Below are 16,285 nucleotides of genomic sequence, written 5' to 3'. Positions count from 1 at the left end.
AAAATACACACTTAATTTTTTTTCCCGGGATCTCAGCAAAATGTTGAACTTTTACCGAGATTCGCACAGCCGTGCCCCAGCAAACATGTTTTTTGCCGAGATTTCTGTCAAAATTGCTAAAAATCAGCAAATATTTTGCCGAAAATCAGCTAACAAACGTCATTTTTGCTGAAATATCAGTTTTTTGTTTTGCTGGCGCACGGCTGTGCGGATTTTTGCCGAGCTGCAGAAATAAAAACTGAGTGTGTAGAATCATTCTACAACTACGATGCATAACACAAAGAACTTCAATTTAAATTACAAGTAGCTGCTCATCAAGCCAAACAACTGTTAGATAAAGCTAAAGAAAAGAGAGTGAGAGACTTTACTCGAACAGTCTTTCGGTCCTTTCTGGTGGATGCTCTAATGAGTCTACCAAAGTTTGGATATAAAAGAAGATTTTTCATTATAAAAGAAGATTTTTCTATAAAGAAATCAAAATGTTCCAATCTGGTCATGACATAAACACAAATTACTTTGTCAATGTGTTTTTTAAATATAAATTTGTTATCAATGTAAACTCCTTGATACCGTTGTCGGGGTGACAATGGGTCAAATGGGGGTGAGAATGGGTCACTGTTTCAACTACTTAGAATGCTTGTAGAATAGATTGAATGCATCTGAGGGCAAGAAGACCAAAATATAAGAGACCTTTTTGAACCATTTGGCTTTACGACCTTCAGACTGCCGGTAAAAGCGAAGACCCATTCTCACCCCCAGACCCATTGTCACCCCCGGAGTTCATTTTGCGTTAGTCTATGGGCAGTATGGTACACGCAGTACTCAGTACCGAGGACGTTCACAGATGCCGATGAAATTTCACAGTGAGGTACTACACAACATTGAGCAACTGTTACGATTTTGAAGGAATCAGTTATTTATTCAGCATGCCGCGTAATCGCTGTTGCTAAATGCCATTTGAATAATTTGACCTAAACTTTTCATTCAATATTTTTTGATTAAGAGGCAAGCCAGAGTAAACGCGACGAGCGAGGTGATACTGTTTTAAGTTATCGGAATAACGTGGCTGACGCCACGCTTAATTTACCAGGTCCAGGCTTGATTTACCAGATCGAGGAATACTATTTTGGCGGTAGGAGGAAGGTTTTTCAGCATCGGATACCCTATTTCATCCGGACCGCAAGACTTCCCTTTGCTACTGGCAAGAGCGAAGGAAAGCTCGGCGAATGAAAAGGCCTGGTTTATTGAGGAAATAAGCAAGCCCGGTGGGACTCGAAAGATCTACAGCGTCAGAGCCCTGGTGGCTATGAGCCTTTGAAAATCGGCTGGGTAGCAGCTTACTGATCCGAGTGATGCAAAGTACTCCCCGATCTACGCTTGCCACTAACCACATTGATTTTACCCCATAGTTCGACGGTGGATTGGCCGAATTGATGAAGTCAAGGTAGGTCTTCCCACTGCTTCTTTTTGGCGTTTTAGATGACCGTTAGGCACTCATAGTGTTTTTGTTTGTATTTTTTCAATGCACTTACCTTTCTCGGATGACCAGGGGGAAGCCTCTTGAGCGCTCGGAAGGCTTTCCTTCTGGCTTTAACAGCTCGCCGCGTTTCGTCCGACCACCAACGAAAGGGCTTTGCGTCCTGGCCGAGAACTGGTCTGAGGGATGGATAGACCAGCGGCGTCGAGAACGACCTTGGAGAAGTCGGGAAGCGTAAGCGGGGTAGTGTGCTCCAACGCGTGTCGAATGCTGCTATCAAAGGACTCCCAGTCGGCGGCATCATAACGCCATCGCGGCCTCTTAGAAGGAGAGGCATTGGCAGTGACCTGAATTGGAAAGGGTTTGCTCCCATAGAGGTCGGAAGCAACCTCCCAATTTAGCATGGAAAGGAGGGGTCGGCTGACGATGGTCACGTCGATGGCGGTGGCCAAATGGCCATTAAGAACCATCGTTTAGGGGAACTAGATCTGCCTCTTCGAAAGCTTCGAGTAGGGCAACACCACGGGGGTCCGATCTTGTACCTCCCCAGGTCGAGAGGTGGGCGTTCATATCTCCCAAGAGAAGAAGGGGAGACGGGTCTCTTTGATGATGTCACTCACCTTTTGGCTGGAAGCGTTCCACAGGGGAAATAGACATTCACAATGCTAATAGGAATGCTCCGGACGGACTCCAAGGACTGGGAGGTCTTCACGAAACTGAAGGACGTCAAAGGGGGTCTCCCTATCGCCACGGAATGCCGGTTATTTCTACCTACTTTGCAAATCCATTTGTATTTTCCTCCAAGGAAGCGATCCATGGAGGCTGGTGAGATGCGGTTGACCTTCTGGAGGGCTATAATCCAGGGCAACTATCGTTTGTCAACAGTTTCAGGTTGGGCAGGTTGTTCCAAAAGTCGTTATTATTCCACTAAAGACAAAGTTTGCCTTCTAGTAGAAGCGTAAGGGTCCCCCCCCCGGTGGCTAGGGTCCACTGGCATGGAGCGCGGAGCTGGCACCCCTCCACAGCCAACATAAACAGTTCTTCGAAGATCGGTCGCCGAGTTGCAAAACACTGAGTTTAGGGACCATGCGCGTCGATACATTGACGGTTCCCTTTCGAGAGAAGGGGTCTGCCTAGGCGTTACCGTATTCAGGAACAACCTAACGGTTTCGGACAGCCTTCATGTATAATGCAGCGTCTCCTCGGCGGATTGCCACTACTACCCCCTCCGACAAACCAGTCCTAGTTCTGACTGATTCCGCTAGTGCCATTGCTGCGCTACAAATTGACCACCCGAAACATCCATGGATCCAGGTCATCCTCGTTGGTGAACAACAATTGACAACCTTCGCCTGGATTCCCGGGCACTGTGGGGTGCTAGGCAACGCCCCTGCGGACATTCTGGCTGGAGCCGGCCACCAAGGCCGGCGTTTCACAACATCGGTTCCCTTGGCTGACGTTAAAGCCTGGATCAAAAAGGATTGGGAAAACCAATAAACTGCTTCGAGAACTATGCAATTGCGGAGTGTAAAGGGATCCACGGCACCCTGGAACGACATGCCCAGTCTCAAGGAACAGCAAGTCAAGACAAAATTTTCAAAACGACTTATCTGCTTTCGTAAACAAAGATTCAAACGTCGATTTGACGAAACAGATAGCACTTCGACGCAAACCAACGCCATCAACAGGTAGCTGAATCGTTCACCTACCTAGTATTGGCTTACGTGGGAGTGCCATTAGATTCGTCAAATCGACTTTTGAATCTTTGTTTACAAAAGCAGATAAGTCGTTTTGAAAATGTTGTCTTGAAGTAATCTCCCGCCTCTGCATTGGCCATACCCGATCCTCACATAATTTCGGCGAAAGGCCCTTTCGTACTGTTTGTGACATCTGCGGATTACAAAACTCAGTGGAACATGTGATCTGCCGATGTTCAAAGTTTGAAATTGATGCCTTATCTGGCGATACCGCTAGCCTATTTGTCCTCATCTGCTTCCTCAAAGATGGAGGACTGTACCACCAGATCTAGATCCAGCTTGACTTTCCAGTCACCCCAACCCGGAAATAAGCTCCACCCATGGAGGTGTGCGAGCCTCCCTGGTCTTCCCAGTGTTGTAAGTCCTCACGCTCCCCAAAGTTCCCATGGCTGCGTTTCCTCCCCAACTTCGCTAACATCGTATCCTCATCTTGATACCAACCGACCAAGTCCTGTGTAGCAGGAATACGAAAGCTGTCGCTCTCAGAGTGAGCCACGCTTTCTCCGAAGTTTTGTTTTGTTTTTAAATGCGATCTGAATTTTGTCATCGTTTAACTGACGTTCTGATCAGTTTATTGCGGAAATCCTCCGCTCCGAATATTTTTTTGCGAAAGTCCTTCGCTCTGAAAAGTTTTCCCTTCTTCGGTCAGTTTTATGGATCGATGTTATGCGCTAAGGTTTGGTTGGGCTATCTGGCTGCTGCGATTGAACTCCGGAGAACAGCGCGACTAAACAATTGGATTCTTGGACAACCGTACAGCGACAGTTGGCCACCTGGGACTCCCACCGCGGATCACCATGATTGATGTCCGTTTTTGTCGACTAGCTTAAATTTATGGACCAACTAAATTTTTGACGTTTTTTTTAAGCGTTAGTTATAATTTTCATTGTTAATTATTATGAATTGTACTATCTGCTTGTGGAGGTCCCTAGGTTGGACCTGAGGGTCGCTGCTTTCAGCGCCCACCGTTGCCAGTTGCTTCCTTAGCGCTGGTGATATAACGACAAGTGAATAATTGAAGTAGTTTAAAAATTCACAGAAGTAAAGAAAAAAATCTAATGGTGAGGGTGTCTACGAGATCATCTTTCTGGAACAATAGCTAAGGACCATTTACGATACTTGGGTATTGATTTATTTATCTACACGTTTAGATGGAACACTGATCGTGAGGACCTGCTGTTCGGGTTCTCCAGGTCGCGATGGACTCCCTAAAAAAGCATCGATCAAGAGACTAGGAAGAATAATTTATGGGTGAGTTTTTGCTCCTTTTCTTCTAGGTGAAATTAGAACAAGTTGCTATTTAAAACTCGAAAATATAAACGAACTTCGAGTGGCATATTATGCATCTTCTGTGAAATTTCCAAAGAATCTTCACTTGAAAATTTGAACGATGTTTTGGTGTAAATTCGAACTTATTTCAGGAGGAAAATCAATGGAAATACTGAATTAATTCGTTTCCACGAGAGCTATCTAATTTTCCGTTGAAGTTTAAAACAATTAAACATTCATACAAATGTTCGGTTAGAATTGTCCGTGGAGAATCAAAAACAGAAGAAAATAAAAATTGATAGAAAATCAAACCAAATTCTAAAGACTTGTTTTCGGAATTCAATCGAATTTCAAGTAAAAAAAAGTCTATGAAAATTAAAAAGATTTTCCACTTGATTTCCAGGTTCCAGGTCCCAGGTGTGGCTTCTCCTCCTATTTCCAATTAGTTTGCTTCAGGTGAAAACATCGTTGAAAAATGATCTATGTTTGACTCCACTTGATCACTCAAATGCTTAATCGAATGCCCTCAAACCGGTTACCGTTCATAATCGTGTCAAATTGTTTTGTATCGGAGCTACCGCAGTGAATTACATATTTATAAAGAGGTACGTAATTGATCCGAAGAAGACTAACCTGCTGCGGCGATTTGTACGGGGAGGCGTACGGCGGTGGATAGCTGTTCGGCTGCGGCGGCATCTGACCTCCTTGGCCCGGCATCGGCATGTGGGGGCTCACCTGGGGAACCGGTTGGCCATGCTGGGGCGATGGTTGCGAGTGGTTCACCAGATGGTTACTCTGCTGCTGGCCGGAATGCTGCTGGGGCGGTGGGGGTGGTGAGTACATTGGCTGATGCTGCTGTTGGGACGACTGCTGCTGCTGCTGCTGGGGTGGATCTCCTTCCGTACCCTGCGCGGAAGATAAAGCATTAAGGATGACTTTATTTTCGTGGCAAATATGTGCGAATGTGAAAACCTTGTTACATAATGGTGTGTGCAAATAGAACAAAAAACATCAATTAAAACATTTTTCCATTAATAAACATTCCCATTCTTTTGCGGAGCAGAAAGACCGGCCGTCGATAAGGGTTGGGGAGTGTGTGGGTGGCGAAGGCAAAGTTTCACCGTCGTAGCACAGGGCCAGAATGATTTATGGTATGCTCTATCATTATTTTTCATCATCTCCGTGTCATGTGTACGTCGGTCTACCATGTGGAAGTAAAACGGAAACAAATTAAAATATCAAATTAAAAACAAACAGCGCAGGTAAAGCAAGTTATCTGGCACGGTGTAATGTCGGTGTTCATTTTTCACCGTCAATCGTCATCGTTGCAGGAGGACGGAGCCTCGTATCAATAGACTTCCATTATGTGTTCCTGCGGCATGTTTGAGTCATGAGTCAATTTTTCCCCATAAAGGATGGGAAGTCTTGTTAGCTTTGTCATTGTGTCAAAAGAATATGAGATCATTGCTTGTGATATGTAACATTCGTTGTTGGAAGACGGGAAGAAGTAATGGTATCGTGATTAACGATATCTTAACTTACTCTATTTAGATTCAAGCAAAAAGGGGAGGATGTTTGGTATGAACAGAGTTTTTCCAATAGTTAGCATCCTCTATTCCAGAAATCGATTAGTCGTAATTAAACTTAATGACTTATCCAGGATTCTTTACATATATTGTAATATAAAAATATTTTCTATAGTTGATTTAAAATGCATAAAGTAAACGAATTCGCCATATTTCGCCAAGGGATGCTGATTTACCAACAACAGGAAGCCAAAGATGGATCAAGAGAACGCCATAATCGGTTTTTATATCCTGCGCTCAAACCGGCTGTCTATCTCTCTTTCTGTTGCGCATAAAAGCATTTATATCTTAAACTAATTATCGCTGTCCCATCCCACAAATAATAATAATAAAACGGGACACAACATCGTGCAAGGTATTAATTCTAATTTGATTTAATTTTGCAGAAACCGGTTCACTTTAATGTCGTTTCCGTTGTTGTCTTGCCATTAATGAATCAGCTTTCTTCAGACAACGATGCAAATGGCTTGTGCGATGAAGCAATTCAGCGATGTTATATGTTTGTACTTTTTATCTTAATGTATTTTGTTGTTAGTCATGGAGGAATTACAGTGATGTAAATTCAAAAGTGTGAAAGGAACGTGTGTTAAATATACAACAAAGACATATTTTTTTTAAATAAAAAAATTTGACATGTTTTTTTCTGTTTTTAATGTGCTCGAATAGGAAGAATTATCAGACAGATGGTGGAAACACAAATATAGCTGAGTAATCGATTAAAGTTTCAGTATTACATTTAATTTTTTGGATTGCGATGTTTCGTTTCATCCAGAGCTCTGGCTTAACCAACTGGATGACCAATAATATCACACACAAAAGACCGACATACCAAATTAAACACAAATCATCAGAGAAAAAATTGGGTGAAACTTCACGATTCTTCACCATCGGTGACCACAAACAGACGAATGTGGGCCACCTGGAAATGATCCGGCATTCTTGCAACATGCCCTGCCCATCGTACCCTTCCGGCTTTAGCTACCTTCTGAATACTGGGTTCGCCGTAGAGCTGGGCGAGCTCATGGTTCATTCTTCGCCGCCACACACCGTCTTCTTGCACACCGCCAAAGATGGTCCTAAGCACCCGTCTCTCGAATACTCCGAGTGCTTGCAAGTCCTCCTCGAGCATTGTCCATGTTTCATGTCCGTAGAGGACTACCGGTCTTATTAACGTCTTGTACATGACACATTTGGTGCGGTGGCGAATCTTTTTTGACCGCAGTTTCTTCTGGAGCCCGTAGTAGGCCCGACTTCCACAGATGATGCGCCTTCGTATTTCACGACTGACATTGTTGTCAGTCGTTAGCAAGGATCCGAGGTAGACGAATTTCTCGACCACCTCGAAGGTATCCCCGTCTATCGTAACACTGCTTCCCAGCCCGGGCAGAAGCCATAAACAGAATAACAAAACATGATATGGACTTGATTGATATAAGAGATAAAATAACTGGCAACAATATCAAAAATTTGAACCAAAATATCATTTAAATATCAAGATAAGCTATGGATAAGAACAAACTAATGGCACTTGATATCGATTACTTATTACAAATAACATATCTTGATATCCTTATGATATTTTAGTGCAAAATATTGATATTGTCGTCTGATATTTTATCTCTTATATCAATCATGTCCATATCTCATTTTGCTATCTTATCAACATTTGATATTATTGAGATATTTTCGTCTACTCGGGAGGCGCGCCCTGTCGCGCTCGGTTCCGCCCACAAGCATGTACTTTGTCTTTGACGCATTCACCACCAGTCCAACTTTTGTTGCTTCACGTTTCTGGCGGGTGTAAAGTTCTGCCACCTTTGCAAATGTTCGGCCGACAATGTCCATGTCATCCGCGAAACAAATAAATTGACTGGATCTGTTGAAAATCGTACCCCGGCTGTTACACCCGGCTCTCCGCATGGCACCTTCTAGCGCAATGTTGAACAACAGGCACGAAAGTCCATCACCTTGTCTTAGTCCCCGGCGCGGTTCGAACGAACTGGAGTGTTCGCCCGAAATCTTCACACAGTTTTGCACACCATCCACCGTTGCTTTGATTAGTCTGGTAAGCTTCCCAGGGAAGCTGTTCTCGTCCATAATTTTCCATAGCTCTACGCGGTCTATACTGTCGTATGCCGCCTTGAAATCAACGAACAGATGATGCTTTGGAACCTGGTATTCACGGCATTTTTGAAGGATTTGCCGTACAGTAAAGATCTGGTCCGTTGTCGAGCGGCCGTCAACGAAGCCGGCTTGATAACTTCCCACGAACTCATTCACTAATGGTGACAGACGACGGAAGATGATCTGGGATATCACTATGTAGGCGGCATTAAGGATGGTGATCGCTCGAAAGTTCTCACACTCCAGCACTCAAGATGGGGACTGGTTGGCTTCCATCGTCCGCTGAACTGACGTAGTCATCTCCTCAGCTGCCTTGACTTTCACTGCCTGTACTCTCAGCGCCATTCAAATGTTCCTCGTAGTGCTGCTTCCACCTTTCGATCACCACACGTTCGTCCGTCAAGATGCTCCCATCCTTATCCCGGCACATTTCGGCTCGCGGCACGAAGCCTTTGCGGGATGCGTTGAGCTTCTGGTAGAACTTGCGTGTTTCTTGAGAACGGCACAGCTGTTCCATCTCTTCGCTCTCCGCTTCTTCCAGGCGGCGTTTCTTCTCCTGAAAAAGGCGGGTCTGCTGTCTCCGCTTCCGTCTATAACGTTCCACGTTCTGCCGGGTGCCTTGCTGCAGCGCGAACGCCCGCGAGGCGTCCTTCTCCTCCAGAATCTGTCTGCACTCTTCGTCGAACCAATCGTTCCGTCGACTTCGTCCCACATACCCGACGTTGTTCTCCGCTGCGTCGTTAATGGCTGCTTTAACTGTATTCCAGCAGTCCTCAAGAGGGGCCCCATCGAGCTCACCCTCTTCCGGCAACGCTGCCTCGAGATGCTGCGCGTATGCAGTGGCGACATCAGGTTGCTTCAGTCGCTCTAGGTCGTACCGCGGCGGTCGTCGGTACCGAACATTGTTGATGACGGATAGTTTTGGGAGCAGTTTAACCATCACCAGATAGTGGTCAGAGTCGATGTTAGCGCCACGATATGTCCTGACGTCGATAATGTCGGAGAAGTGCCGTCCATCAATCAGGACGTGGTCGATTTGTGATTCTGTCTGCAGTGGTGATCTCCAGTTGTACCGATGCGGGAGGCTGTGTTGGAAGTAGGTGCTGCGAATGGCAATATGCTTGGAGGCGGCGAAATCAATTAGTCGTAGGCCGTTTTCGTTCGTCAGCCGGTGAGCGCTGAACTTTCCAATAGTCGGTCTAAACTCCTCCTCTTGGCCAACCTGAGCGTTCAAAACTCCTATGATGATTTTGACGTCGTAGCTTGGGCAGCTGTCATACTCACGTTCCAGCTGCGCGTAGAATGCGTCCTTATCATCATCAGTGCTTCCGGAGTGTGGGCTATGAACGTTGATTATGCTGAAGTTGAAGAACCGGCCTTTGATCCTAAACCTGCACATTCTCTCATTGATCGGCCACCACCCGATCACGCGCCTTTGCATATCGCCCATCACTATGAAAGCTGTTCCCAGCTCATGTGTGTTGCCGCAGCTCTGGTAGACGGTATGATTACCTCTAAACGTTCGCACCATTGATCCCTTCCAACAAACCTCCTGCAGCGCTACGATGCCGAATCCACGGTCCTTGAGTACATCGGCGAGTATGCGTGTGCTCTAGATGAAGTTGAGAGATTTGCAGTTCCACGAACCGAGTTTCCAATCGCTAGTCCCTTTTCGTCGCAGTGGTTTTCGCCGATGGTTCCGGTCCGTACTCTCTTGTTGATTGTTCGTTGCTTATGATTTTTTAAAGGCTGGCTTGCAGGGCCTGACACCAAACCCCCTAAATTTCCGGAGGACCATTCCTCCTTATTTCCGGTGGACCATGGTGCACAGTTTCACTTAGAGTCCCTCGCTGGCACTCGGACGATGATCAGCCGCCCCTAACATGGAGAACAGACGCTGTTGTGAGCCGATCCTGATATGGAGAACAGACGCTCAATAAGATTTGCACCTCCGGAGAGGAGCAAACCCCCCCTTCCCTGTCAGCATACGACCATAGTTCCCACCGTGGTTGGTTACCCGATCTTCCCTAAGGTTGCTCGTATCCCGGCTAGCACCACGGGGAGGATTGGGATAGGATTTGCTGGGTAAGAGGCTAAGGACCGCGAGATGGGGTCTATTTTATTCCTTCAGGTACCTCCTTGGAGACGAGCCAGCCTCGGGCTGAAAGTCTCTTTAATAAAGACACAAAAAAAAAATATTCCTTCAGGTACGCGAAGTACCAATGGTACGCAGCATTTGCCGTGCCATGCTGCATCGTATCAGCATCGAGAAGGCAGCCCCTTCAACGCGATTCATGTAGCGCAGCCCTGGTAAGGTAGCCTACCGGAGATTCCACAGTTACCAAGAATGGCAAAAGTAGAGCAAACGGATTGATTCAACGGCTACAGACCCAGCAACGAATAAAGGACAACGATTGGAAAGTCGGTTCTTGGAACGTGAGAACTTTGGATGAACCTGTTGGGCTCCTGGCTCGTGAGCTGCAGAAGGTCGACGTGAGTGTGGCAGCAATCTAGGAAATACGGTGGCCCTGAACTGGAGAACGAATTTCAGGCCGTGGATCGCATAGCGAGCCCTTCATTCAAGTACCACATCTACTATAGCGGCGGTGACAGCGCAGAACGAGGAATTTGCTTCATGGTGATCGTGAAGCAGATGAAGCGTGTTATCCGGTGGAAGCCGATAAGCGACCGCATTGGCGTGTTGAGAATCAAGGGCAAGTTCTTCAACTATAACCTGATCAGCATCTATGCACCAACGAACGATAAGCCTGATGACGTGAGGGATGAGTTCAATGAGAGCCTTGATAAGGCCTACGGCAGAGTGCCCAAAAACGATGTAAAAATTATCATCGGGGATGCACATGCGCAGATCGGAAGAGGAAGTTTCTTTCACCCTGGCATTGGCACGGAAAGCTTTCATTCTGCTAACAACGATAATGGTCTGCGACTTGTAACTTTTGCTGCTGCTAGAGGGATGGCAATCAGCAGTACCTACTTCGCACGTAAGAATATCCGCAAACACACCTTGCGACACCTGATCGACGGACGACATTTCTCGGATGTTTCAGATGTAAGGTCCTTCAGAGGTCCGAACATCGACTCGAATCACGATCTTATAGTTGCAAAAATTCGGGCGCGACTTTCCAGCGTCACGAATTCACGAAATAACAGAACGATGCGTTTCAATATCCAACGCTTGTCAGTTGAAGGAGTTGCTGAATAGTACCACCAGAAGCTGGACGAGCGGATAGGTGATGCTGCCGGATCTGGCGAAGTCAACAGATTGTGGGAAAATATCCACAAAGCTGTGACTACAACAGCGCAGGAAGTGTTAGGCACTGCACTGCACAGCGACGCCAACGAAATGGTTGGTTTGATGAGGAGGTTCAGCGAGTGGCGGACGAGAAAAATGTTGCTAGGAGTCGAATGCTAGTGGCTCGTACCCGTTCCACCGCAGAAATAAAGGCAACACGAAGAGAACGTGATAGCTGAAGCGCGGGAGAACATGGATAGAAACTATATTCGGAGGTTTTACCCAACTGTCAATGGCGCGCGGCATGTGTAATGACCGAGAGGGGAATTTGCTGACAGAAAGACTATGGTGGCAGCCAGGTGGAAGGAGCACTTCGAAGATTTGTTGAGCGGTGAAATTGAAGATGTATTAAGGATGGATATAGTCGGCGACGGTCATGCTCAAACACGGAAGTGAGCAGCTGCATCCATCAATCCACCACACTATCCAGAAAATATGGGAGGATGAAGAACTGCCTGCCAACTGGTTGGATGGCCTCATATGCCCAATCTATAAGAAAGGGCACAGACTAGAGTGTGCCAATTACAGGGGGATCACCCTTCGGAGCTTGGCGTACAAAATCTTGTCGCGTATGCTGTTTAACAGACTGAGATCGCTGAATGAGTCCTTCGTCGGCGAATACCAGGCAGGTTTTCGTGAGTGCCGATCGAGGACGGATCAGATGTTTAGCCTGCGGATGATCTTTGATAAATTCCGAGAGGACAACTTGCACACTCACCATCTGTTCATTGATTTCAAAGCAGCGTACGATTCATTGAAAAAAAATGAGCTGAGTTAGAATGTTCGAACATGGTTTTTCGGCGAAACTGATTAGACTGATACGTGCAACGGTGGATGGCTGAAATAATGTATTAGGATTGCAGACGAAGTGTCAACCTTAGACGGATTGAAGCAGGGTGATGAACTTTCGAATTTATTGTTCAACATTGCACTCGAGGGCGCTATTAGGAGGTCTGGCGTGCAGAGGAACTGTTCCTGTTCCTGGGCTTTGCGGACGACATCGACCTCTTTGGAATCGATCGCTAACCAGTAGTGGAGACTTTTGTCCCACTGAAGAGGGAGACGGCAAGGGTAGGCTTAACCACTAACTCTACCAAGACAAAGTACATGGTGGCAGGTAGAGATAGAGGAAGACCTAGTGTTGTTGGTGCTGAGGTGAGCGAGATGGGGATGTATTTGAAATGTTGCTTCCTTGGAGGATAGAAAGAACCAGCAAAAGGTTTGTTTAGCTCGAATAGAACTTAGCTCGACGTTGCTTTTGAGTCATTTGGTTCGAAGAGTCCAGGATGCTTTGAAACTCCAAATGAAGTGATTTTCTTGTACTGATTCAATGTTTGTTCTCCACTGGATATCGGCTTCGCCATCTCGTTGGAGGATTTGTGCGTGGCGTGTATCCTCCATTCATAGTCACACAAATTGTGCTCTAGTTGTCGCTGCGAAGTTCGACAGGTTGCTTCAATCCGAGTTGTGACGCCAAACAACGCTACTGCCAGTGTTGGTAAAAACTCAATATCTCAAAACTCATGGATGATTCAAATCAAGCGTGAGTTGAAACGCACCCAACTCAGCACCTAAAAATTCATGGATGAGTAGAATCATCCATTTGAATCATCGTACCTTTCTTTTGTTCACTTTCGTTAAAAACAGTGAATTGACGTTTGTCGCATAAAATATTAGACACTTTTTTATGTATGAGCAATAAATTGCCCACAAATTGCGTTTTAGCATGAAAAATTCAAGCGTGATGCATTCCTTTAAAATCGCAGACGATTTCGTTCGCACGGGAGCGCTCATTGATTGAGATTTATGAGTGATTTTATCAACACTGGCTACTGCATGGCTTCATGAGCCACAGCAGATAAGGCCATGTTATTCTGCTCCGCAGGGTGAGAAAGATACACCGTTGATTGCATGAAGACACTGCATCGCCTTGAAGCAGGTATATATAGCCCCTTATGGACTTTTGGTTATCTAGGCCTGAAGTATTTGGGCTCCGAGTAATCTTTCAATTCTAGGTCGCTTTGCTCCCTGTAACGTACAGCTCTGTCGACGTCCAGATGTCGTCCGACATACGTTTTCTAGCTCCGAATCCACAGGAAATCCAGGAAAAGATTGATCGGCTGAAAACACCAACAAGTCCCTAGGGCTGACCAACTACCAGTCCAGGACAGCTGTTTAAAAACGTTTGTGAGGCACTACCAGATGGAGGAGGTTTTGTACACAAGCAGTAAGTACAAAATGCACATTGCTGAACAAGTACAAGGTACTCGCCCAAATGTTATGCCGTCAACTATCATCTATTCATCAACTTAAAAGCCGCATGCGACACACTGCTTTGCCAACATCGCAAAGTACATGATAGGAAGAGGCAAGATAAACCAATAATGCTGTCCAATCAGCAGCTCGAAGTTATTTCCATCCCTCTCGTGTCCATTTGTTGCCAAAAAAGAACGAGCAGAACGGGAACAATTTCGAGCTACTTCGAGCTGCTCATCGGACAGCAACGACGTGAGTCACCCACTACGAGTTTGTATCGTGTCGTATCGTATTTTTCGAGCTACCTTTTCATGAGTACTCTTTTTTGACCATTTTGGTTCACTGACAGATACGGAGTCAGTTGTACTTCGTAAACTATAATGTATGCTTTTCTCCAGTTTCTGTTAGCTGCTCCGACGGTTCCATAACATTCTCCAGAAACTCCTGGTAACTAGTCATGTGCACACTCGCACCAGAATCGATGTAGCAGTTCTTCTTTGTGCCGACAACACGGCACAGGATGCATAGATCTTCCTTTCCCTAACTCCTATATGAAGAAGAAGAGGTTCGGCTATGGGCGCCCTTGAAAACTAAAACTAAAAATAGAGAATAATAAATATATACCAGCCAGATTCATAGAAAAGGGATGATTTATTTATTCTAATTGCTGCTAGGCACTAAAATAGCCCACCTAGCAGTGATGATGTCTTTCTCGTGCATTGAGAAAGATAATGAAAATAACCACATACAAAAGGTCTAAAATAGCACTTTAGGTAGTTGGGTTCAATTTTTTTATTATTGCATTCATTTATATTTATCACCATCACCATTTTTTTAAGAAAAAAATCTCGTTTTTCTCGAAAGGTGATCAAGGGAACAAAACGATGATTTTTCGATTACTTCCTGTGTATGCAACACACTGTAACCGTCAACCGTTACAAATGAACAAATATCTGTGTGAGAATAATTTTGACTGCGATTTTCAAATGTTTGCCAACTGCCAAAGTGAAGAGGGTCGGTTTAGAACACTGTTTGCTCTGGTGAGTGCAACTTTGCTTGGTAGCAGCATGAAGGCTTTCATTGGTAGCTGGGGTGCTCGCGCTATGGCATATGGAACGGATGGACTGTGGGCGATGGCTGAAATAAGGTACTGGGAAGGGAACAATGCGAAGCCGTGCAGTCAAAACGAATAGTTCGATAGCGATTTCCCTCCAAAAAGTTATTTCGTTAAATTTTTTTTGGCTGCCTGCACTCCTTCTGAAACCGTTTGCTTTGGACCAAATTTGGGCGAGTTTTACGTGCTGTCCTGCCATCACTCGTTAAGTCCACGCATCGCGCAATCCGTCGGTGAATCACGCCATCAGTCGGCCCCCATTGGCAATATGAAGATTTCCGTCATCTGTCGACCCATTTTGGACATCCGTCCACAATTCGTGTAACGACAGCGCCATCCGTCAGCCATTCAACCGGGCATGCCATTCGTCGGCCGAACCATTCATCGGCAAACCCGCGAGTTCCGCATCGCTCCATCCGTCGGCCATCCCAACGAGTCACGCCGAACCATCAGTCGACCGAATCGTCAATCCAAGCCACTCGTCGGCTAATCCATCGAGCCGAGACCCACATCGTCATCGGCGATTCGTACACGCCGTCGAGCAGCAAGTTGGCCCTGTAGGCAGTCCGACATTGTCACCCCCATACTCATTGGTGTAACTTGCCCCTATGCATAGGGGGGGCTCAAGACCCTTCATTATTTTTTGTTTATATTTTGAGTTTCTTTTCCAAAAAATCAAAGGACAGTATGTGATGGATCGCCGTCAGGTTCCCACCGAGGCAGTGAATATTTTTGCATATTTCATAAATATTCTATCTATGAAATCTACATCCGACAGGAATCCTCCATTCCGAAGGGAATGTTCCAGGGATTCCAAATGCTCACGGGTTGTCGATGGTTCCAACGGGAATGTTCCAGGGATTTCGTAGGATGTTCCAATGATGTAGAAGCAAATTGTCGAAGGATTCAAAAGCAATATTTCGGATCCCGAAGCAAATCGTCGAGGGATTCCGAATTAATCTTCCAAGTATTACTTAAAGAATCCTCCAGTGATTCCAAAGGAAACCCTCCCTGGATGTTGAAGCAATTCGTCGAGGGATTCCGATGTAAATCGTCAGAAGGATTCCTATCGTCGAAGAAATCCGATTGTCGATGGATTCCGAAGCAAATCGTTTAGGCAAAACGTCAAGAAAATTAAATATTCAAGGGATCCCGAAGCATGTCGTCGAATTATTCTAGAACAAATCGTCAAAGAATTCCGAATGATTCCGACACAAATCTTCGAATAACTCCGAAGGAATTTCGAAGATTGGATTGTAAAGGGTATCCCCCACAGATTCCCAACGGTATCTCTCAATGATTCTGAAAAAAAGTATCCCTCAATGATATTGCAGTGTGAATTGTTTTGGATTCCATTTGGAATACTTCGATGATTCTGAAAGGAATTCT

The 16,285-nt window shown here is 45.6% G+C and overlaps 1 protein-coding gene across 8 annotated transcripts in view; it reads right to left on the bottom strand.

Moving 5' to 3' along the window:
- The window catches only part of LOC134205449 (TOX high mobility group box family member 3-like), a 344,232-nt gene that overhangs the window by 43,833 nt on the left and 284,114 nt on the right, over positions 1 to 16,285 (bottom strand). For all 8 annotated transcript variants that reach the window (XM_062680704.1, XM_062680699.1, XM_062680697.1 and 5 more), the window contains one exon: positions 5,137 to 5,409. In XM_062680704.1, coding sequence (XP_062536688.1) covers positions 5,137 to 5,409 — 273 coding nt within the window. The remainder of the gene's footprint in view (positions 1 to 5,136; positions 5,410 to 16,285) is intronic.

Source organism: Armigeres subalbatus, chromosome 1, assembly GCF_024139115.2.
Source record: "Armigeres subalbatus isolate Guangzhou_Male chromosome 1, GZ_Asu_2, whole genome shotgun sequence".
NCBI lineage: Eukaryota > Metazoa > Arthropoda > Insecta > Diptera > Culicidae > Armigeres > Armigeres subalbatus.
The sequence above is the reverse complement of the archived record's forward strand: the minus strand, read 5'-3'. Positions and strand labels throughout refer to the sequence as shown.